Source organism: Chaetodon trifascialis, chromosome 22 (genome assembly GCF_039877785.1).
Source record: "Chaetodon trifascialis isolate fChaTrf1 chromosome 22, fChaTrf1.hap1, whole genome shotgun sequence".
Classification (NCBI taxonomy): domain Eukaryota; kingdom Metazoa; phylum Chordata; class Actinopteri; order Chaetodontiformes; family Chaetodontidae; genus Chaetodon; species Chaetodon trifascialis.
The window spans coordinates 11,597,806-11,621,924 of record NC_092077.1 but is presented as its reverse complement, the minus strand read 5'-3'; the positions used below and the strand labels follow the sequence as shown (position 1 = coordinate 11,621,924).

Here is a 24,119-nt window from a genome sequence, read left to right as displayed (position 1 = left end):
AAAAGCACGGTCTTTTGAAGTCGCTGGGAAGTAGCAAAGACCCCAGAAATGAAAATTCACCCTGGCTATATGAATATTATGGCCATTGATCTAGTTCATGTTATTTTTTAATCATGACAGATGCTGAGGACTTTGTTGTATATGCTTATACTTTCTGCACATCTATTTTCAGTTTTACTAAAAAGATGAAACAGCTGTCCAGATGGAGCATAAAAAGATCAAAAGCGTTGCTCCTTGTGATGCATTATAACCACAAATGCAGTTTTATTATTACAAGTTTAATCAGCAAAACATTTTATTTGTGCTATTGTTACGATTTGTGCAATCAATGAAAAAAAGGCATTAAAACCCCTGTCAGTGAATTTGGGTTTCTTTAAAATGACACCACAGAACAGAAAGGCCTGAGTTGATGACAATGTTCTACATTAATGATCTCTGCTTTGAGATGTGAATGAGATCCCATTATTACCCCTCAAAAACCAAGAATGGGGGTCTTTTATCAACAGTCTTGTCCATTCAGTGAACTTTGCCTCTTTTTGGAGTTGAATTGTGTACTGTCACTACAACATTATTAACATGTACCGATATCTATATTTTACAATGCTGACAAATAATTTCAGCATACACATATAATACTGACAACAGGATTTTGCTCATGGGCCATTTGCAGTGGGTGGACAAAATAATGTTTCTACATCATAAAACATTTCATTTAAAAGTATATTGACCAACTCATCATTATCAAGTGCTACATATGTGGGTCATATGGTATTTATTAGCATGCCAATTAGCCAGAAATAAAAGACATCTGACAACCAGCACTTCTCTATGTGAATAATCAAAACAACATGAGCCAGATAACAACAGTTATAAAGAGAAATTTTGAACATTGTGACAACAAAGAGAAATATAGCTACTGGCATCCAACTACATGACCCACCGATGCAGTGCACTTCGCAATAATGGTTTGATTGCTTCAAAGTTATGTGTTTTCACAGTATTTTGTCTACCCTCTGTACATTCATGACTTGAATTGGTCTTTTTTGCATTTGCAACGTTACACTTGTACAAAAAGTTCATTACATTTTGTAAGTGGTTTACCTTGTAACAAAATAACTTAAAACATCAAACACACAATACAAATACACATTTTCACAACATTAAAAAAAAGGAAATGATACAAATTGGTCACCAGGAAGGATATAAAACACACAGTTGAAGTCCTTATTTTAAAAAAGGTATGTCTTTCCATATTTCAGTGATGTGCTTTGGAAGTAAATCATTAGAATACAGAAAACTGTTATTGAAATACTAACAATCCTCAGTAGATGAGGCTACATAGCCTGCGGTCTGCAGAGATTCTTTGCCTGTTGATTCATAGGGATCTGCCGACATCAGTCGTGTTTGTAACTGGTATTTCCTCCAGCCTACGGCCAGTTCTTTTGTGACGAGAACAAGCCCTCCTTATGCTTCTCACTGAGCTCATCCGTCCGTCCATCTATCTATCCCTATCTCCCTCACTTTCCTTCGTCCTGTCTGTCCTGTCTCTCGCTCCCTCTCTCTGACACATACAGCACAAGAGCGCTCACACTCGGGGAGTCATGTTCTCATGACTGAACATGATTGACTCAGTGAATAAGGCATTAAAAACTCTAACACACTCACTGGGGCCAAGCAGCAGCTATAGATCACTGGGCAACAGCTTTGAAATACAATGACGGGATTCAAAGTGCCTCTGGCGATGGCTATCTGCCATCTGGTCAGATCTTTGATACACAAAGCAGGACGCTTGTTGAACTGCTCGGCGTGTTGTTTGTGACTAGCAGTTTGGCAATTCGTGTCAGATCACAGATCAGAATAATGTCAACAACAAGCTGCAGTAGATCAAATGCAGCGTCTTCAATCTGCCTTTCATTGGTGATTTCAGCATTTCAGCTGTTTTGTTAAAGGCAGTGCTGCATTGCAACTTAATGCATTTCAGTAGAAGTTATGAGCAGGTTTGGATTCAGTGTGTTGACTGGTGACTCTACAGCAGTGACAAGATAGTCTGTGTAACCGTCAGGTCACAGTGAAAAAAAAATTGTTGATCGGGGTCCCAGCTCAGAATGAAATGACATCCTCCAAACAGTGCGATGCCATCTTGATTTGAGGCTCCAGTTCAGAGTGGCAGGAATGAAAATATCAACTTGATATGCTCAGAGGAGGCCGAAGCCAAATGCTGTTAACACTGGCCAATGTGCTCCACCAGCCATTCTGGCAGATAACCAGCCATCGTGTCGAGTTCTTCCACTGGTCCCAAACAACCTCTTTGGATGGTTAAGTGCTAGAAGTGCCTGAGGAATGTCGTGATAGGCCTGCCTTCACAGCAGGTGAGTTTTCTCTTGTAGCCCAGGTCCATGCATTCAGACGAGTGAAAGCAGAGGAAGAGTGTCAGACCACACTGGTTTATCCAGCAGGCTCCTCCTGCCAATAAGCACAACAACCTGGAGAGTGAGTTGTTGTACTGTCGTCCAGATTTCCCTCCTCTGTTAGTCATGCTTCATCCACTCTCATGTTCAGGGATCACCTCCCCCACTGGCTGAGTGTCAGCAGCGTGGGTGAGTGTTTGAAGTGGGATGGAGATAGACACAGTTGGGATCATGTCAGAAGGTGCCATTTGGCTATTTTCAATGTTGCAGACTGGTAAACGCCTTCCAGACTTGGCCTAAAAATAAAAAAGAAAGATATAAAATCACACTCGCGCCCTGAACAGTGTTCTTTTATCCTGTTTTCTATGATGAACAAATGACAGATGGTAAATCTCCAAAGCGGATATCATGACATTAGGTGATAATGGAGCCTCAAAGTACTCCTGAATATTTGATGAGCAGTTGTTAACTTTGCAAGAATTGCCTTCCTGGAAGTGCTCATGAAAATGAAGGCACATTATCATCTGGGCTTTATTAGACTAACCCACAGAGAGGAAAAGGCACAAGACTCAGTGCAGTTGATGGAAAACTTATGACCAGGGCCTGTTTTTTTCAGGTTTCTCATAGTAGGTAAAAAGCAACAGAACCATTTGGGTGTACCAAAGATGTCTTCCTCTCTGAATAAATAATTCTGAAATGGCTCCCACGAGAATTCATTCTTGAGGAGATGGAAACATGAAGACCATGCTGAAAATGGCAAGTCTTTGAAACTGCAACTCACTGTGGTATAGAGGCTATTCATGCCTCTTGAGATTGACATTATTGACCCTTTATATATACATGCAATTATCTGCCTGAATAATGTGAAAACTGTGTTCCAATACAAGCAATAAAAGAGCAAAAGGGAGCTTTTACTGTACAGTGCAGTAGAATAAAACCCAAATTGTCCTTTAACGAGAGTTCACAGCCATGCTAGCTGCTCTGTCAGGCCGTGAGCTAAATGCTAATGTCAACATGCTAACATGCTGAGGTTTAGCGGGGATGTTTACCATGTTCATCATCTCAGTTTAGCGTGTTAGCATGCTAAAATTAGCGTTTAACCTTTGTAGCTAACTGCAAGCTTCATTGTGTTAAGGATGTACTGTATTAGCATTAATGTATAATTTGTAACAGCTTTGTTACAATACAGTACTAGCATTTTCTGATGGGAATGCCATTATTTTTTTAGTCCAACTATTGGACAAATTAAAATATGTGATGTTATGACAGTGCTATTGAAAAGCTAAGGAACTGCATTCCGTTTGTCTTTGTACTCCTCGTGTCTTAAAAATGATTTAAAATCCATTTGAATGTTTCAGCAGTAGTCGTTAGTCCACATGGAGTTGGCTCACTTACTTACCAGCCACAGTAGGATAACAACACAAGCTGTGAAGGGGATGAGAGCCAGAAGCAAGGGGATTCTGTTAGACCAGCTGTACTCACGACCCTCCTCCTGACCCCCTGGATGAAGGAAAAATTATTGGAAATTTTACTGCCCACAGTTACGCCTCAGAAATCTGATAGTAGGTCACTCCTCTTGATGTTTATTTATTGAACTGGTCGAGAGGATTCGGGTGGGACTCTGGGGCTTGGTCACAAGCATGTGCAGTTTGTTTCCTCCTCGCTCAGAAATACTCACTTTGTCTCCCCGTTGTGATGTCAGATGTAGTTAGCAGGCATGAGACTTGCTTTTGATTCAGCTTTTGATCATATAATCCCTTTAATTACCTACATTGGCTGCATGTTCAAGGTTACATATCTGATTCCTGTCCGCAGCTGTGTGTCCTTGACCCCCAAATCAATATCTGCCCACTAATAGGCCACTAAGCTGCTTTAGTGATTCAGACCTCCATTCAAAAAAAAAAAAAAAAAAAAAAAGCAAATGAATGATGTACCTGGTGTTTGTTGTGGATTAAGGCACGGTGGCGGCTTGCACGAGAAGCCGGATGTTCCTTGCGAGGCGGCATGTAAGATGTCTTTGATGTAGTCAAAGTAAAGACCAGACATTAAGCTCCCTTCACGATAGTGACACTGGAAGACTTGCATCGCTGTTTCCTGGGGGATCAGACAACAACAAGCAATCCTGAAATAACTCAATTACGCAATTTAATGTGCAAAGCAGCCTCTAAATGTCCAAAACATCACATATTTCCCCCTAAAAGTGAGCTGCAGCGCTTATTTGCACAATCCATGTTTCAGATTTGTCCCTTTACTCACTCTGCAAAGCATGAACTCATGATGTAAAATGTGCTTGATAAGTACTGACATTTTTCCAAGCTCACTGCACATTATGCGGTCACAGAAGAAGAATTCAAATCATTAAATTAGAATTACAAATTCACGTTAGTCTGGCAGGCAATGGTACAGTGACAACATGGATGTCTTCCATGCTGCAAGACAAAATCTCTTGCTGATTACTTACAAGTTCTTCGTGGTCAAAGGTGAAGCGTAAACTCTTCAGCATGGCAATGAAGACAATTATGCTTTCTTTGTTGGAGGAGATGGCACCAAACATGTTGGCCAGCTTCCGAAGACTTTGCTCCAAAGGATAGATATTTAACACCACCCAGCACGTGCCAGCCTGGGGGAATTGACAGCCCTTATTCAGTAATAAAACCAGTTTCTTCTGTGTGTATTTGACATTATTTCTGCTTTGACCTCTTCATACATACCACCTCTTTGGGAATGTAACTAACAGGAATCTCATAATCAGAGGGGATATTCTGCTTCTACAGTGGAAAGATAAGACATAAGTGATCTGAAAGGGACAGCTTCTCAGCATACAGAGCACACACTAAAAGATCATATGGTAAAAATACAAATGTCATATATGAATGTGATCAGTAATCTCACCAATAATGACAGCTTGCTCACATCATCAGTTATCGGTGTGCCAAATTTTCCAGAGCAGAGATTCAAACTTGTGAAGAGACTCAAGAGGAGACAAGGTGCTTTCAAGATCTGAAGGACAAGAAAGCTCATATAGCATCATACATATACACAGCATATTTGCAGTGTATTTACATTGCATTAGGTATATAATAAACTGTATTGTTGTATATCAATGAATACTCACATGCACGCTGCTCAATAAAAATCTTGCGTATTGCGCTAAAGCAGATAAATCAGACCCATATTTCAACCTTTTTCAAAGCTTTATGTTATCTATTTAATTTTCTGCAGGAGCACAATATTTTTCTTAAACAGAGGATTTAAAGTTTAGTGCTTTTATTTTGTTACCGAGGACTCAGTTGAGCTTCTTTATAGAAATGATTACAATCAGTTCAGAATTAGTCTTCATGCAGATTTTTATTTATTTATTTATTTTTACACATTTTCCAAATGCTGGATGTCATTTTTCTTCTAACTAGAAACTGCTGCTCCTCAAATGTGATTATTTGTTATTTTTCTTTGTCATATATGACAGTAAATAAGATATCTTTAGATCTTAGACTGATAGTAAGACAAAATGAACAAAATGAAGACATCAGCCTGGACTCATTTTTTCGCTTTTCTTTTGACCTGAATGAATAATCAAGAAAAGAATCGCAGATTAATTGGCAATAAAAAGTCCTAATCCAAAAATCCAAATTTTTGCATGGCAGATGCTTTTTTTTTTTTACCCCTTTTATCATAATAAATAAAGGCACTGCAGCACCATTGAATTAGAGGACCAAATGTGCAAAATGACAAAGAACATATGTAACAGCTACAGTGAGGCACTAAGATTTTAAATGCAGAGCACACACAGAGCTCACACGTGATGAATGGACAGACCTCAGAGTTGCCAGTGTGACAGGCAGGAATGTGCTGGCTTCAAAGGAATTTTCATTCTCGTAAAAAAATATTTTCTAGCAGCAGAATGAAGTGAACATGCTGTTGGATTACATGCTGTTCTTCCCTTTTCAATGTATTGAGTGAAAGCAAACTGGGTCCTTCCATTTTTACTCCCCCTTGTTAAAGCCAACAGCATGTGGAGCAGTTATTGCAGACCTCTTCATGCACTAAAATACACCTTAAAGCAGAAATAATACAACTGTTAAAGGAAGTACTCTTCATCAGGAGTATTTTTTTTAATCTTTTTTTAGAATGCACTACATTTCTAAATACTACAGGAATATTATCTAATGAGTATTTATACTCTTTATACTCTTTTTTCACTAAAATTGAAAATGAAAAGAAAAATGAATGACAGTTTCCAAACAGGTTACATTTCAGTTCACACTCAAAATTACAGTGGAAACACAGTGACATCCTGTGTCATCACACAGTTGTATTTCATTGCAAGAAAAAAGCTGACAAGAAACAAAGAAAATACAAAAAAACATGCAAGTTCTTACTTTAAATGTTCTGCTATCTAACAAGCACAAGTCAGAATTAAGCTATAAGATGTAGCTGCATCGCTGTACTACTCTCTCTCTCTCTCTCTCTATATATATATATCTTTGTTAAAAAACAGAAAAAGACATTCTGCTACTTACTTTCTTCCTCATATGGAGCAAGAATCCGTGGTTGCTCAAATCCAGTGCATGAAATTCAGTGTTTTCAGTTCAGAGACAGAGCTCATTGTGTGCATGTGTGTAATGTCCAAGCGTGTAGTGAAACTTGAGGATGGGCTGGCAGTCTGCTTTCACTCCAGACAGATTGGTGAAGTCTTTTGACGCGGTGGAGAGGCCGCCTACAGGCTGAGTCACTGTGTCACACACTGACGCCGTCTGAGACTTTTTCCACAAACTCCCACATATCAATTTGGTCGTCAGGAGAAAGTGGGCGCTTGTTCTCTAAAATTTCACTTTGAATATGCCAAGGTTATTCCCTGAGCTGTTGTTTAGAAAGTGAAAAGGAGGTGATGATGATGTCGATTTGTTAATGTGTGTGTGTGAATGTGTGCTTTGATTTAGCATTTTTAATCACAGTCTATGTAAATTTTTGACCAGGTTTTGTCTTATTTACCTAAATACCCTTCTGCTGTCATAGAATTGCTTGTATGAGCATGTAGATGTTACATAATATTTTAACGACAAAGACTGATTATTGATTTCTCCTCTCACATCAATAGGAGAAGATTCAAGAAAAAAAAGCATCCGATGTGTTAAAAATGATGAACCTTTATGATAGCTGTTGTGTGGGATGTGTGAACATAATACCAACAATAGTGAGAATATTTTGTACGTGTGATGCTCGTCAAATAAAGTGTCATAAATACTAACAAACAAGTTACGTGTGTTTTGTTTACATCTGACCTTTGAATGAAACGACAGTGCAGCAGTCAGGGAAGGAGTACTGTTCGCTGGAGCTGGAAGCAAAAACGTGACACTCTGAGCTGAGTCAGGTCGCCTGAAGCAGGTCACATCTAAATATAACCCAGACGGCTCAGGACCCCGCAAAGCACAAACACACGGCCTGCAAAGCCGGAGTGCTGGAGGGCACACATTCAGATCAGCAGGTGAGACAGATTGATGTGACTAACATAAAATGTCATCTTTGTGGTGTCATCTCAGATATGACTGATTTAATACGAGTGTACTCACATATGACACCATTTCAAGCATGGACACTTTGCTGATAAACAAGTTGCATGCCTGCAGGCGTGGAGAAAGCACAAAGCATGGACAGATGTTACTTTAACATGATTTAAGCACATTATTTTGTGCTTTTTTTATGAGAATAAAAGATTTGGCTGAAAAAAGCTCCTTGTTTAACGGGAAACACGTGTAAAGTCATGCTTGTCGTTGTGTCTCTTGATATAGAAATGGATGAATTTGAGCAGGAAGGCATTAATGAAGAACTTATTGAGTTTGCCATTCGAGAGAGCATTCAAGATGCCTGCAAGCTGCCATGTTCGATACAAGCAAACAGGTAGGAGAGAGTCCAAAGTGTGTGCAAAATGCTTTTACTCAAAGGGTTATGGGTGGTACTACCTGTCAAAAGTACTTTTCACAAGTACTATTCTCTGTTGGCTCATTAGGAAGGAATCAAACAGTGAAGACTTTATGAAGATAATGGCAGCCATTCACAAAGGTAAGGTCCTATTATCTCCATCCATCATTGTTCTGGCACAATATTCCATTCAAGCTGGCAAGGAAACAGAAGCACCACACCATTAGTACTCAAAGTGTTTCCCCGTGTGTCCTGCATGGGTCTTGGTTGTGTCCCCACAGGTGATGTGTATGCCCTGCAGGGGCTGACAGGTTGTGTGTCTGCCTACAGAGAGAGTGACAGCAGGGGCCGGTTGCCTCTGCACGCAGCAGCTGTGCAGCCACAGCAAGACATCCTGCACGTGGTGCTGCAGGGTGAGAGCACGCTGGGTGTTAAGTCAAAATGAACAGAGCCTCTAGGTACAGTGTGTGTAACTTTAATGTACTCTTATTGGTGTTTTTGCAGCAGTGTTGACGTCCACAGACCTGACCCTGGAGGAGCAGACAGGGGATGGGGACACGTGTCTGACCCTGGCAGCAGAGGCCGACCTGGTGGATAACGTCAAGATGCTGCTGAAGAACGGAGCTTCACCGCACAACACCAACAGCAGGAACGAGTCTCCTCTGCTGATCGGTAGCACACAAACTCAACACAATGCTCACAAAGTCAGTTGCTTATCCCTTATTAACAGCATATAACGGGGTTATTCATAGATAGATGCCACTTTACCATAAGAAAGTTTACCACAGTAATCAGTGTGAGTTTTTACTGTATCACCTTGTGTTTCCCACACTTTGTAGCAGTGAGACAAAGATCGTATGACATGGTTGTATCCCTCATCATGGGTGGGGCCTTTGTGGAGCAGGTGTGTCTCACCAAATGGACCGCCACCCACGAAGCTGCAAAGGTGAACAGCACTGCTTCTATACTGGCTACTTCCTTCTTCTCCACCATCTTCATGTCCTTGCTTCCTATGTCTTGCACCAGGTCGGTTGTCCAGCTATTCTGATGCTGCTTCTTCGACACGGAGCCAAAGTAACTGCCAGAGACGGTCATGGGGTGACTCCTCTGGGGATCGCTGCTGAATATGGCAACACTGAAGCTTTGGATATCCTCATACAGCATGGTCGTCATGTCATGTCATGTTTGTATTCTTATTAGCAAGTGAGTAAAATGTTTTTTTCTCACTCATCAGACCTTGTTGTCTTCTCCCTGCGCTCCACTAGGTGGTGACGTGAATGCTCAGGCCAGCAATGGAGACACAGTCCTGTATGACGCAGCTGGATCTGGAAACCTGGACTGTATCGAGCTGCTCCTACAGCACGGTGCCAACCCGAATGTAGCCAGCTACGCCTACCAGCTGCCCATCCACAGAGCTGCATATGAGGGACATATCCTGTGAGTTGACCTTTGTGTCCCAAAGTCGTGTGACAATACAAAAGTGCACCTAATCATCGTGGCTCATTAAATGTGGCAATATTCTCATGCCAAAAGCTTGAGATGATCTGAGTTTTAAAGGGTCATCCAGTCCCAGAAGAAATGACTGGAGACAAATTAACATTCCTGTCCTTCTGTTTTGCAGCCAAACTGATGAAACTGCAGACTGAAACATGTCTCTCTCTGCACCTCACAGCTCTGCAGTGTTTTCACTGTGGCCATTTCCACAAAGACCCTTCTGTTTATCACTGTTTCTCAGCCCCGCCACCAAATAACACTGTAGCTCAAACCACAAGCTAATGAACAATTTTCTTCTTTTAGCATTTGTTTTTCACTGTTTCTGTCCCTCACTCTCTTCCTGTTTGCCTCCCGCTCTCTCTCACCCTGTAGAGCCCTGAGGACTCTCATCCCCATCACCACAAAGAGAGCTATCCGTCTCTCAGGCCAGGACCCCGTCCACTCTGCAGCTGACGGGGGACAGGTTGAGTGTCTGCGGCTGCTTATCCAGAAAGGATACAACATCAATGCCTTGCTAGGCACACACATCTCTGGTATGCTAAACTCTCCCACACACATATAAGATTTCCAATAAGTCTTGTCTGTCTTAGGCCTTAGAAATGAATCTTATTAAATCATACAATAATAATTAGTGGTCATAATGCATCTTATAAACTGGCTCTAGGCAGCTTGTCCCTAGCTTGAAATTAAATTTTGTTCAGAGAACTACGATGACCTCCGGAAGTCTCCTCTGTACTTTGCCATTTCCAACGGTGACGTGACCTGTGCTGAGACTCTGCTGGAAGTTGGAGCGAGAACTGACCTGGACCCACTACGATGCATCCTGGTCGCCATACGTGCTGAGAGGTGTGCCGCGTACATATGCACGTGTCCTCACCCATTTTAACATGTGTGGTGGGGGAGTCAACTATGGCGTCTCTCTGTTTGGCCATTTCCAGGTACGATCTGGTGAAGCTCTTGCTGTCCTATGGAGCAGAGGTGAATTGTTACTTCAGAGTGATCAGCAACACAGTGTTCCCCACAGCACTGCAGTACAGCCTGAGGGACCACGCCATGCTGCGACTGCTGCTCAACAGTGGATATCAAGCTCACAAGTACGTCTGCCATCTGTGAAGTGACGGAGTTCTGACATATTTAACAGATTCGAGCTCTGAAAGGTCTTTTATAAAACTGCACACTTGAATATTTCATTTCAACACTGTCTGGTAGGTGTTTCCAATGTTGCCATGGTAACAGTGATGAAATGGATAGCACCTGGACCGACCTCCATAACCAAGCCTACCAGATTTACAGTCAACCAAACGTCATCACAGTGAGAGAAAACGCAGGCACACATATACACACACATCTGCTGTAGATGGCAAAATACAGAGTGGAACGATACACACACAAAGACAGCCAATCAATGAGCCAATAACCCAACATGTGCGATAACTCAAATGCCTGGTGTTCTTTACTCTTCCAGTTCTGTGAGTTTGTATCCGTGTCGTGGCTGACACACCTGGTTGGCAGCATTGTAAGGATTCTCCTGGACTACGTCAGCCATGTCAGCATCTGTCCCAAACTCAAACGCATCTTGAAGAGGACGCCTGAGTGGCATGAGATTTCTGACATACTGAGTAAAACCTTTTTTTTTTTTTTCCAAAAAAGATCCACACTGTAAATCCACTGGCATTTTAAAGAATGTTTTAGAACTAGAGGGTATGTGTTCCTGTTTCTCCAGGCGAACCCCGGTCTCTGCAGCACTTGTGTCGACTGGTTATCAGAGGTCACATGAGCCTCAGGACACTGAATGTCCCTGAAGCCATGGCTGCTGTCCCTTTTCCTCCAAGACTGAAGAACTACGTGACCTACAGAGACTATGACCTGTGTGGTGACCTCTCCTCTACATGAAAACATTTTATTTATACCTCTGTGATTGAAACATTAAAGAAAACTGCACTACTCACTTTTTAAACGTGGCCCATATGGGAATATATTTTCTCCCAGACTTCTTCCATCTCATTTTTCAAATACATTCGTAGACAATCAGCTATGAAAGAATTCCTAATTTATCCCTGAACAGATGCACTATATTTTGCCTGAGACAAAAACTGGAAAAAGTTGTGTTGCCTTACTGCTCTCTTTCTATTCCTGTCTTGTGTGATATTATTATAGTCTAGATTGCACCGCAAACATGGAAAATTACCATTCATTGGCTGATATTAAGAGTGGATGTTTCACAACGCTTTAGCGCCCTGTACACCCACACAGGTGCCTTCAATTCTCCCTAATTAGACCACTGCTCAAGGAGAAGGTGGGCAGATAATTCTATGAGGTCACCAAACTGCAGCAACCAATCAGAGCAATTTAAGTGCAGGTTGTCCCACCCCAACAGGTGCAACAGTGCTTGGGAGAAATGTCAATCAAGCGGAGTGGCTCTGTGCCCACACAGTATTGAGAAGAGGTCTAATCAGCAGGTTAAGTGAAAACACCTTTGTGGGTGGACAACATTGTTCTCCCTTTGGCCTGTCTTTATAATAAACTTTATTTGTATAACACCTTTCAGACAGGAATTGCAGCTCAAAGTGCTTTACAAGAAAGAAATCACATGCAGCAAGTGGATGCTTCACAGAAAAAGTGTACTCATTGTGTGTAGTCAATATGGGGTTTAAAAATTCAAAAGCATAATAGTATTGCTACTTAAATATAACATGGTTTTGTTAGTATGTTTTGTTATTTTGTAATAAAAATGAAAAAACTTTTGCAACCTGTGAGTCTTAAAATGTTTTGGATCTGCAGTGATGTGTATCCTGGAGCTTACTGACTAAAGCTGAAATATAAGCAGCGATATGAGTGTTTTTGTTCTCTTTGTGTCTTAATACATCCACAGTGTCGGGCCTGGTTGAGTAAAACCACAACTTGTCACTCAATGCTGAACAGCATGACAAATAGAACTATGAGCTGCTCAAAAGACCTTCATTCAGTCAGCATAAGTCCTGTTCTTTCATGTCTCTGCTCCAGACTGAAAGATTTGGAGTCATCATGTTGACTGAGCGATTCATGTCCAGTTAGAGCAAATCTGCTCTCAAGCACACCTATATTCTTTAAAAAATATCTATTTTATTTTTGTGTACATTCTTGCTGTGTTTGTCAAAAAGACCATCAACCAGTCAAGGGAAGACAAGTAAAAACCAAACAGAAGAAGACCACATATCTCAGCTCATACCTTTGTCCTGAGGTCACATAAGCTTTATCTATTGAAAAAAAGATCACAATAATACATCCATCAACCAATCAGCTCTAAACTCTCTTCTGTGTCCCTGCCTCCATATGTATCTGGGACATGTCATGAAAGTTTTAAAACTATCCAGATTTGACAATAACAAAGGAAGACGTGGTGACCTGTCTCTGTTTATCTTTCCTGTTCTGTTCTGTTGGGTCCAGCTGGTCTTTTTAGGCCATGAACAAAGCCACTCAGGCCGTGGTGACAGTCTGCTACGCTGAGAGGCCACCGTCTCTGAGCTCACATGCTTTTTGTGGCTCTGTCTCTCAGAGCACTGCCTCCCAAAAAAGACGCTGCATCATGGGGCCCACACTTTGGTCCGCTCCCCTCTGATCCCTCTCTTAAGGCCTCAACAGCAGCTGTGGAGATTAGACAGGAGAGGACACTGACACACACACACATACTCTCCCTCACAGCAACACCACCAGCCAGGATTGATCCGGTTCAGACTGGAGTGGGCTCTCATCAGAAGCACCTTTTGACTGGATCCAGTACTTCCAACCATCTTCAGCAGCAAGGACCAACTGGACTCTGAATTTCTAATGATCCCTTATGTCTGTGGATCTCCAGCAACCTCACGGTGGACCTTGTCTTCTGTTGGAAACTCTGTCCTCGCACAGCTGCTTCATTTTCGGGTCTAGACTGAACCACATGCAACTTAAGAACTGACTGGTCTGTTCTAATCACACTTTGGCCATGAGCTGTTTCGGGTACCGTCGAGAGCTAAGTAAGTATGAAGATGTCGATGAGGATGAGCTTTTGGCTTCCCTCAGCCCTGAAGAGCTGGCTGAGTTGGAAAAAGAGCTTGCGGACATTGATCCTGATGCCAACGTGCCCATAGGACTCAGACAGAGAGACCAGACGGATAAGACCCCAACGGGCACCTTTAGCAGAGAGGCCCTCATGAAGTATTGGGAAAATGAGACACGTAGACTACTTGAGGATGAGATAAGTGGGGGAAACCCCAAACAGGTCAGTGATGACTCTACTTTAATTTGCTTGGTATTTGGAGAATGTGGCAGAGGCAAAGTCAGTGTGTTTGAAGTTGTATCAGATAGAATTCAAGACAGATTACTTAATCAAGTTAAAACTAAGAATTCAACTGAAGTACTAACTGGACAAACTGCATTTGTTGCATTTCAAACACTGAATAGTTCTTTTTTTTTATCAAAATACAGGATGAAGAACAAGATGAGGAGTGTGTGACAGAAGAAAATAGTGGAGCAGAAGATGAAAAAGATGTTGAAAATGAGAAAGAACAGAAAAAGCATGAAGAGCAAAAGGAGAAGGAAGAAGAGGAGGAAGAAGAGGAGGATGAAGAAGAGGAAGAGGAGAGTGAAGACGAGGAGGAAGCTGTAACAGAGGAAGAAGAGGAGGAAGAAGATAATAAATTTAAACCTGAACATGTGAAGGATTCTGGGGCATCGAGGGCCAACACCCCGATGCTACTGAAGCCACAGAGGGTGGAGCCTATGAGACTGACTCCTCCCCCTCCACCTGCCGATCCAAACATGACTGGAAACCCAACGGTCGTCGATGAAGCTCTCCAACGAGTTCTTAGCAACGACGCTGAACTCACAGAGGTCAATCTCAACAACATTGATGATATCTCACAGGTACGAATGCAGTGCTGTTAAAGGTTTGTTCACATCAGTGCTAAAACAGGCCTGCCCTACGTTCACTTATGACAAACACAAGTGTTTGTGCCACAACCTCCTTGATCAAAGTTAAACAAGACTTCCATTGAACTTCCACTCTTTCATCAATGCAGTAGATTAGCTATGAGTTTGGAAGTGTGGTTTGGTCAGTGGTAGACATCTGTTAGCTTCCAGCTTGCTAGCATCCAGCTCTTTACTGTTGAGAAACTTTTGATTGTATGCCAGTTTATTTTTAGAACCAGGCATCTTGCCATGGTTATGTAATGAGGGCATAGTTACATATATGGCAACTTGGTATGAGTGGAAAATGAAGAAAATCCTGGTGTCCTCAATTAACAGCTTTGACAAGGTTTCTGTTTTCTCAAGGAACCCATAGCAAGAACCTGTAGCATACTCAATGGAAAGTAGCAGCCTAGCTAAGAGGGTTATTTGACTAATTTTACAATGATATGGGGTGGCAAGAGGAGACTGCGTCGCACATCAAACGTCATCAGGGATGCTCTGACCTCTGTGTGGTAGTGGTGACGAGTTCTCCATGTTCTGGAAAATAAAAACAACCTAATTTGCCTCTTAGGAAACCCTCATCAGATTTGCTGAAGCACTGAGGTCCAACACTCACGTGAGGGTCTTCAGCCTCGCGAACACCCGAGCCGACGATCCTGTGGCTCTGGCCATTGCTAAGATGCTGAGGGAGAACTCGTCCATCACCAGCCTGAACATAGAGTCCAATTATGTGACTGGGAAGGGCGTGATGGCTCTGGTTCAAGCACTTCCAGGAAACAACACCCTGATTGAGCTTCGGTTCCACAACCAGAGACACATGTGTGGAGGACAGGTTAGCTCGTCTGCCTCTCTGTCTCAATCGGAGAAATCAACCACACTTTAGTTTGCAGTTCTGGTCTACCTGCATGTGCAAGGTATAAAATGTCTCCCTTCCTCAAAATTCTCCCAACAGGTAGAGATGGAGATGGTGAAGATTCTGAGGGAAAACTGCACCTTGATCAAACTAGGCTACCAGTTCAACCTACCTGGTCCCAGGATGAGCATGACAGGGATCCTGACCAGGAACCAAGACCTCCAGAGACAGAAACGGCTGCAGGAGCAGAGACAGCAACAGCAACAGGGGTTATCAGAGGGAGCTGTTAACCCCAGAACCACCGCACTGGTACTTTTGCTCCATTATGAGACATGTCTAATAAAATAAGATTATTTCTCGATTGGTCTGGATGGGCAATGTCCCACTGGCAGACAAATGCATCCTGCTTTCCTTTTGTTCTCTATTTTTTTTCAAAACCCACATTTCTGTGGTAAACAGTGACAAGCTCTTCAGTTTTACCCTGCTTACTGTACACCTGCAACTTTCAGCATGAGAAAGAACACTGAAATTTCCTGGTTATAAATGTATTTGTAATTAACCATTTTCCTCCCTCCGTCTCTAGAAAGGAACACCTCGTTCATCACCTTACAGCTCGCCCAGAGCTTCTCCTTGGTCCTCACCCAAGCTGCCCCGCAGTGACCTGGCTAAGAAACAGACTCCTCCTGCTCCACCTCCTCCTCCCCCTCCCCCTCCTCCTCCTCCCCCACCGCCTCCACCGCCGCCTCCTCCTCAGCAAGAGAAGAAGCCCACCAGGATGATTGCGGAGGTCATCAAGGCGCACGAGGTGGGCAGCAAGAACGTGACAAAGACTAAAGGTAAGAAGGTCAAAAAGGGAAAGTTGAAGGTGTCCGGCAAAGACGAAACGAGTAGCATCCTAAAGGAGCTCAAGAATGCACTGAGGCCCGTGTCGGTGGAGAGGAGAGGGGAGGAGAGCAGCAGGCCGTCCACGCCATTGAGGTCGGCTCATGACCAGCTGATGGAGTCCATTCGCAACAGCAGCATCCGCAACTTGAAACGGGTAAGTGGAAAGATTACTGCAACAATAGACATGTTTTAATGATGTTTTCTAAATGATGGTCCAAATTTGCTGTTAACAGTTTTTAATCATCAGCATTATAAGTGGTATTGTCCCCCATTTACTGCATCAAATAGAAGCGCTTGAGCAATGTACTTAATTCAAAACTGCAGCGTCCTTCTACACGCAAACTGAACAAGTGGTTTAATTTAGATGAGGATGACACAGAGTCAGTGGTGTCTGAGTCATCTCTGTGGCTGACATGGTTTGTACTGTCTCTGCACTGGGGTGGGCAGGCAAAAGGCTGCTTGCCACCAGCCAGCACTGTGGCATGATCACAATGCTTTTACAGCCAGAGAGAGCGAGAGATACAGAAAAGCCAAATGATAGCCAAAAATAATGTCAGCCAATCCTGGCAAGTAGTATTCTTACCCTGAGAGGAAGATGAGATGATACAGAGATGGACGGAAAACAAGCACAATGAGACAAACAAATAAAAGAGCATTCTACTGCTGTTGTTTGTTTTTGTGTTATTATCATGAGAGAAAAGAAGTACCTCGGCTGAAGCTTTACAACAGCTTGTTACATTATTAGAGTGGAAAATCAGCTCTGCCCTCCGATGGCAGGGTCTAGCTGTGAAATTCCTGCCACTTAGTGCAGGTATTTATAGAAAACTGTTCAGTGGAGCTTTGATAAAGACAGATATGACACGTTACCACAGCACGCACCAAAAGCACACATTCGACAAAACAGCCCACTAACACCTCATCTGTTGACGCCACCGAGGACATCACGCACAGATTTGATGCAAAGTCTGGGCTCGCAAGCACATCAACAGTCATAATGAGAAGCCCATGTAAATGAGTATATTGTATAATACACTGCACTCACGATTCCTGGAAAGTATCTGAATACTTAGTATCTGAATCATAGACTTAGAATCTTAGACTGCTTGGCTGCTTAGCTTAGCATAGCATAAAGACTTGGAACAGGGGGATATAGCTAGTTTGGCTCTGTCCAAAGGTAGCAAAATCTGCCTACACTCCTCCAGAGCTCACTAATTAACATGTTACAGCTATTGAAACCACAATCAGTTAGTTTACACACAGGGATTAAACAAACAAGATGCAAAATGTTATTTACCTGTTTCTGGTTAAGCTAAGCCAGACTAACCAGTTGCTGGCTATTGCATCAGGTGCAGTATACATATTAAACAAACAACATTTAGCATATAAGCTAGCTGTTTCCTGTCTTTATGTTAAGCTAAGCTAAGCTAAGCTAAGCTAACCAGTTTCTGTCTATGGCATCGTGTAAACAGGCCTGTATCATACAGAAATGAGAGTTGTGTTTATTTTCTCATCTAACTTATGTCAAGAAAGCATATTTCCTCAAATGTAAAATATGATTCTTTAACTTGCATGAACACTTTTTGATATTGCAACATGAAAATTACACAGAAGATGAAAGTTGTAGTCTGGCTAGAAAAAAACATGAGCCATAATTGGTTTTACTTCCTCTAATGAAAAAAGGCCAAGACATGGGAATTGTGGTTTGAAAACCACATTCTTGTGCCCATGCCTCAGAGGACCTAATTGCTAACTTTTTGGTGTTTCTCAGTCATGACCACTGAATCATTTCCATTCCTCTCATTCCTATCTTTGCCAGCGCCATCATTCTTCAAAAGCATGAATGCCTTAGAAATATTTTTATGGCCTACATTGAAAACTGACATAGCGTTGCCATTTTCCAGGTGGAAGTCCCGGATCATCTACGATAATACAAGCAGAAATAAAGAAAAGGTCTGTTTGCTGCTGTGGAAACTGGGGAGTCTGCATCATGATGATGATGGAGTGACAAACAATGATGAAAACACAAGGTGAAAACTGAATTCATACTCATGAGAAAGGAAATATACTGGAAATTTGCATTGCAACAATAGCTTTACATTTTACTCATGTTTAAGTTATTTAAGTATTAATTCATAACTGAAAATGGTATTTGTATTTTGATGAGTTGGACTGAAGTTTTCTAATTCAATGTTTTCTTGTAAAATTGTAAATACGATCTGTTGTTGGTGGAATTATGTGTTGATTTCTAAATATAGAGTGTTTACAATACTATTTATCTGAGTACTGTATGTAGACTGTTTTCTTATTCTTTGGTTACTGGATGAGTTCCATTTGAAAGAAAAGGGTCAAGCTGTGATGCAGCAGCGTAGGAAACGCACACAGCCGATGTTTTTATCAGTGAGTCAGCTCACCGGTCAAGCACCACTGGTGCATATTCCCACTCCGACACGCTCACAATACACCCACTCCAGTCAGTACGTATTAGAGCAGGGCTTCTGCGCACTTTGCTTGAACAATGCACAATGCATGACAAGTGAAGGGAAAGAATAGACACTGAGTACCACTGACACCACTTTAAACACAGGATCAAATAAAAGGCTGTGGGCTGCATCATACCTTTAAGGCCAGACAATGCAGCTTTTGAAAGCTGGTCTGGCATGACCAATAGCTCAGGGTGACTTTATGACTCTTTTATCCCACAACTGTCACTTGGCTTTGCTTTAAGTGACATAACAGACTGGAAAGTAGTTTAAGTAATTTAAATGTTTCCATAGTCTAGAACTCGAGATGAACAAGACCCAAAACTGACGGATTTAGCAAACCAAGAAATGTGGATGCTTGTCTAAGACAGACATACTGACATGAGGGAGATGACATCAGACGGTGAGAGAGAGGTGACAGGATGGGAGGAAGAGACCAAGAACAGGTGAGAGGGGGGATGACAGATGAGTGAAAGCAAGAGACTGAGAGATGTGAGCTATTAGTACTGGTCATCCTAATCCTGGTCCTGCATTTGTTTATGTGTATTGGAAGAGTTCCCTGGCTCCTGGATCCACAGGTCAGCTGTTCAAAGACTGCACAGTCAGGGCCTGTGGGGTGGCAGCAACAACAACAACAACATATACAAATACAAATACAAATGACATGATAGCAGACCATTTGCCAAAGTATACCAGAAGTTTTGAGTGATTTCCTGTTTTAAATGCATTCACTCCCTCATCTCAATGTCCTTCCCAAGCACAGCAGCTCAGTATGCACAATGAATTCCTTATGCCGAGTGTCTCTAGAATAAAACTTCCTCTATTCAAGCACAGACACTTTGTCATATCTGTCAAACTGCCGATATGGGGATCCTTCCACAAAATTCATCCGTATAATGTGATGACTTCCTGTCTGTAAATAGGGTCTCTGCACTCAGGGTGGTCACTGCATTATCCTCCAATTCATGATTGTTTTCAGGATAGAGGTTTTCATGCACCACAGGGAAATGTAACACCAGTCTCTGAACCACAACAAATGTGTTAAGTTTGCATGTTCATTTAACACTGAGCTACAGAATCTCCTTTAAGCTTCTCACTCACACTCACTTCCACTGTTCTGAAACTGCTAAAATTCAAATCTAGCATCACCAGTAATTTAGCCACTATTCTACTTTTGATCTTTTACTTAGCTAAGATCAGGCTATTGGACATCCGGCTGCATGGTAATAGCAATAAAATCTTGTGATAATGCTTGATTGGATTTTTCATGCTATCTAGAGCCCCTTTCGCATCAACTGTCAAAAACTCCTTGTTCAAACGAAGAAATTTTGCATCAGCTAGAAGTAAACACTGAGTGTATGAAGTGACAGAGCCAAAAGACAAATAGTCCTCTGTCGCTTCTATAAATGCTTTCGTTCCTGTGCATGTGTTGGTCCGGGTCTCTGTGGAAGCTGCCACACTGGTGGAAAGTGCCATACCTGCTCTAATCCCTCTCATAAGCACTGCAGCAGAGGGAACTGATACAGGGTCAGTGTGGTGTCAGCTGATGTGCACATCAACTAAAAATAAATGGCAGAGGAATGGAATTGTTAGGTCATTATTGTGTTGGTCACACTTAATCACAGGGTCAGCTCTTGCAGCGACTTCTAAAAATATCATTGAGAGGGTCATTTTTAGTTAATCACTTTTGCCTTCTTCCCCTGGAGGATAGTCAGTGGGGGCATCTTGTGTTGTCACGTCGTGTTTTTTTTTTGTTTTTTTTTTTACAGTTTGAGTATTTTTCGGCTTGCATGCACATAAAGTGATTTTAAGAAATCCTGATGCAGGACTTTATATCCAATTCCCATGTGCAGTCTGCTCCATAAGAGAGTAAGGTTAACAGATGGACTCATGACAAAAACTGGAACTACTTCTGTATCTCTCACACATAAAGATCCACTTTTATAGCTGTGTGTTGCTATTAATACATACACGTAATGGAGGTCTACACTTATTCCAACAAAGAAACTTGAATCCCTCTTCTACCAGCTGTACTTGTGCCATGATCCTCACTCTCCCAGCTTTCATTTCTACCAGGCTCGGGGGGGGGGGGGGGGGGGGGGGGTGAAATGGTAGCAGTAAAAGCTGTGGTAATCCTCTGCTCAGCTGTTAACAGATCTGTCCATTGCAGGTGCCTGTATTCATCACTCATTGTGCTTGTGCGTACACAAAGTTTGTGACTTGAATTGATACTCACTATAAAAAGTTTAAGACGTCTAAACCCTAAATACAGAAATAAGCCAGCAGTTTCACAGGAAATAAGTTTTATTTCCCATATGATGCATCCCATAAATAAAGTTTTGTGAAGAAACATCCATTAAAACAGGCTGTGACGGTAAAAGAAGCCCAAATGCCAAAGTATGTAAATATCAACCTTTTATTGGAGTGTACAATGTAAGAGTTCATTATTTGTCAAGCCTCATTGATAAGGCTTGGCGTCCATAACATCTTATTAACCGAGTTACCTACAGAAGCTATCGTCGGCAAAAACATGGCTAGGATTTTCCCAAAAAGTATCTTTATATTTGACAAGAGGTAATTTCTTACATCAACGAGTGGCAATTTGTCTCTCAAAGACAAAATTTAAAGAGGACACGAATACGTCCCTTTCATGAGCAGCAAAAAAAAAAAAAAAAAAAAAAGTTTTAAAATATCTTCACATCATTGTGTTATTTTTGATGGATATTTGTTGCATTGTTGTTGAGACATTTCTGTATTAGCGCTCCTATAACCCGCAAAATATTAGCATGCTACTTGTTAGCATGTGCATAATTAGCATCTCTTGTTCAGGAATGCTACTGTAAATGCTATATTCTTTGTCCTAGCCACTGAGTGCTAGGCAGCTAATTAGCTTTCCAAGGTAATGCGGTTACAATGTATTCTTTATTTTAAGGAAAAGACTCTTTAATTAGGCTACCCAAACCCAAAACTACTCTAGAGCTAACATGACTGCCATAGAGAAACCCCATAGGGCCAAGCTTCATGTATACAGAAAGAAAGGGTTAGCAGTTAGCAGCTCTGGTGCCCCTCAATGCAATGATTTAAAGAGAGATTCTAACTGTTGACTGAAGAAATAACTGTCTTCTGCTTGCAAAATGAAAAGTTGAATTCATTAGCAGAATGACACATACTCTTTTCGATACACTCAAGGGTTTTGCTGTTACAGCCTTTTTTGGTCTTGTACGACTGGTTAGCATACGCCAGCTAATGGTAGCCAACTGTAGATGGCCGTTTCTTTATGACAGATTTTTCTCCATTTGCTTTAGTGTTATAGAAGGCGTTAGCATTTAGCATTTTTGCTTAATGGTGGCTGCTGTCTTGTAAGCTACAATACCTTTAACAGAGAGACACATATCTACTCTGGCTGGTTAGCAAGCATTGCTTTAGTCCAGTCTCCACATTAGGCTTAACTTTTACTTTCTTCTGAGCCAGACTGGGTGGGTCATGCCACTGCAGTTGACCATTACTAAAAATAATGAAGCAGGTTTTCAGCGTCCTCGGTGACAAACCCATCTTTAAATAACCACATATCAGGAACTATTGGGAAGTATTATTATTATTATTATTATTATTACTCTGGGTAAAATACACGTTGACATCTGACTGTTCAGTCTTGGGAATAATTAGCCACTGTTCTTTTTAATAAGCAATTCCTATATTACACCTCATGATTGAACAGTCAACAAAATATTGATACTTGTTTGAATAATGCCATGAATCTAGTGTTTCTCTCTATACTGTGTCAGCACTTAGTGTCTACAACAGGAGGAACACTACTTTAGCCCCACTGTTTCTGTACAGTAACTTAGCATATGGACCCATTATAAGCATCAGGTGTGTAAAACTAAAATGTCTTTATTCCTCAAGCTTTACATGAATGACCTGACTCCAACAAACAGGCATTTACTGTATTAATACTCTGCTTGCTACTGTAAAAAAAGGATAAAAAGAAAAACAATCTGAATTGAATCTGCAGTGTGACAAATAAAAAAGAACTAAAATTCACAAAAGATAGCCAGCCATGACGCTGTGGGCTACCTCTATGCATGTACTGTACTGTTTGTAGTGTGGTGGGTTAACGGCTTAAAATGCTTCATGTCCAAGTGTATTCTGCCTCATTACTTAAAGCATGTGTATGTTCAATAATGATACAGACCTGAAAATGTCCTGTATTCATGCAGCGAGTCTCCTCTTTCAAACTGTGCAAAAATATAACAAGACTCAAACTCTGGAGCAAATTTACAGTCGACAGCAAATGAAGCTAAATATTCCAAAAAAGAGCATTTTCCTTTTTTTTCTTTAAGAAAATATGAGTGCTAAACTAGGATCATTTGAATAAGTAAAAATAAACTAGAGAGCAATAGGGTATGAAAATAGTTCAATTTTTTTTTTCCCCTCCTCACGAACAATGATGACACAACTGATGAAGGATTTGTGGAAACTCATTTCGGAAGCCCTCCCCCTTCAATCACTGACCAAAAGAAAAAAAAACAAAAAAAGAAAAAAAAAACAACATTCAACTCGAAGGTTCAAGAGACAACTTGATGTAAAATTGCACATGTCAGTCTGGGGAGTGGGAACACGGGAGAGTGATGGGGCGGGAACATGTGTGATGGGCTGATGGGAGGCAGCAGATATGAAGGATGGCTGAATGACAGATGGAGGTGATGGACATCAAAGAGTTGGGGAACGTGGGAGGAGGAGAGGGAGATGCATAGAAATGGAAAAACCCGCACAGAGTTAAAATGAGACATGTGACATATTCCTATCAAGAGACAGAGACGGAGTCGACAGAGACAGAAAAGACTGAGATAAGGAGACAATCTAAGATATGAGAGCGACAAACATTTACAGATTAAATGAGGTATTGCACAGATTAATAAAAAAAGCATAAAGGCAACAAAAATATACAGCAAATTGATAGAACATTTACATTTAGAATTTTGAAATTAAAGATCTCATTTTAGAAAGAACAATTTTAGTGTCAGAATCATCCAGGGGTCGGGGAGGGGAGGAAAAAACGAAACAAAAATATCACTAGTCGTCCCATTCATCTTCATCTTCAAAGTCCTCATCATCATCGTCGTCATCTTCGTCATCTGTGGAAGAGAGGAA

The 24,119-nt window shown here is 41.5% G+C and overlaps 5 protein-coding genes across 8 annotated transcripts in view; 2 read left to right on the top strand and 3 right to left on the bottom strand.

Annotated features, from left to right (window-relative positions):
- Positions 1 to 231: 231 nt before the first annotated feature.
- LOC139350842 (uncharacterized) lies at positions 232 to 7,154 on the bottom strand. The gene is made up of 7 exons (XM_070992474.1): positions 6,929 to 7,154; positions 5,301 to 5,408; positions 5,120 to 5,176; positions 4,870 to 5,028; positions 4,343 to 4,502; positions 3,808 to 3,908; positions 232 to 2,704 (listed from the first exon to the last, which is right to left on the bottom strand). The coding sequence occupies exons 1-7, from the start codon at positions 6,938 to 6,940 to the stop codon at positions 2,540 to 2,542; spliced, it is 762 nt and encodes a 253-aa protein (XP_070848575.1). The 5' UTR covers positions 6,941 to 7,154; the 3' UTR covers positions 232 to 2,539.
- Positions 7,155 to 7,845: 691 nt separating this feature from the next.
- asb15b (ankyrin repeat and SOCS box containing 15b) lies at positions 7,846 to 12,341 on the top strand. Its single transcript, XM_070991758.1, has 14 exons — positions 7,846 to 7,893; positions 8,198 to 8,306; positions 8,416 to 8,468; positions 8,609 to 8,740; positions 8,832 to 8,999; positions 9,167 to 9,273; positions 9,354 to 9,492; positions 9,593 to 9,764; positions 10,194 to 10,354; positions 10,523 to 10,667; positions 10,760 to 10,915; positions 11,031 to 11,133; positions 11,287 to 11,440; positions 11,545 to 12,341. The coding sequence occupies exons 2-14, from the start codon at positions 8,200 to 8,202 to the stop codon at positions 11,712 to 11,714; spliced, it is 1,767 nt and encodes a 588-aa protein (XP_070847859.1). The 5' UTR covers positions 7,846 to 7,893; positions 8,198 to 8,199; the 3' UTR covers positions 11,715 to 12,341.
- Positions 9,302 to 24,119, bottom strand: part of grm8a (glutamate receptor, metabotropic 8a) — a 541,588-nt gene continuing 526,770 nt past the window's right edge. For both annotated transcript variants that reach the window (XR_011603508.1, XM_070991754.1), the window contains exon 15: positions 9,302 to 9,313. The gene's annotated coding sequence lies outside the window, so the exon portion shown is untranslated. The remainder of the gene's footprint in view (positions 9,314 to 24,119) is intronic.
- lmod2b (leiomodin 2 (cardiac) b) lies at positions 13,783 to 22,069 on the top strand. The gene is made up of 6 exons (XM_070991881.1): positions 13,783 to 14,058; positions 14,265 to 14,702; positions 15,319 to 15,579; positions 15,700 to 15,909; positions 16,184 to 16,639; positions 18,387 to 22,069. The coding sequence occupies exons 1-6, from the start codon at positions 13,783 to 13,785 to the stop codon at positions 18,411 to 18,413; spliced, it is 1,668 nt and encodes a 555-aa protein (XP_070847982.1). The 3' UTR covers positions 18,414 to 22,069.
- The window catches only part of waslb (WASP like actin nucleation promoting factor b), a 22,587-nt gene continuing 19,833 nt past the window's right edge, over positions 21,366 to 24,119 (bottom strand). For all 3 annotated transcript variants that reach the window (XM_070991883.1, XM_070991882.1, XM_070991884.1), the window contains one exon: positions 21,366 to 24,103. In XM_070991883.1, the coding sequence (XP_070847984.1) occupies positions 24,042 to 24,103 (62 nt within the window). In that variant the 3' untranslated portion in view covers positions 21,366 to 24,041. The remainder of the gene's footprint in view (positions 24,104 to 24,119) is intronic.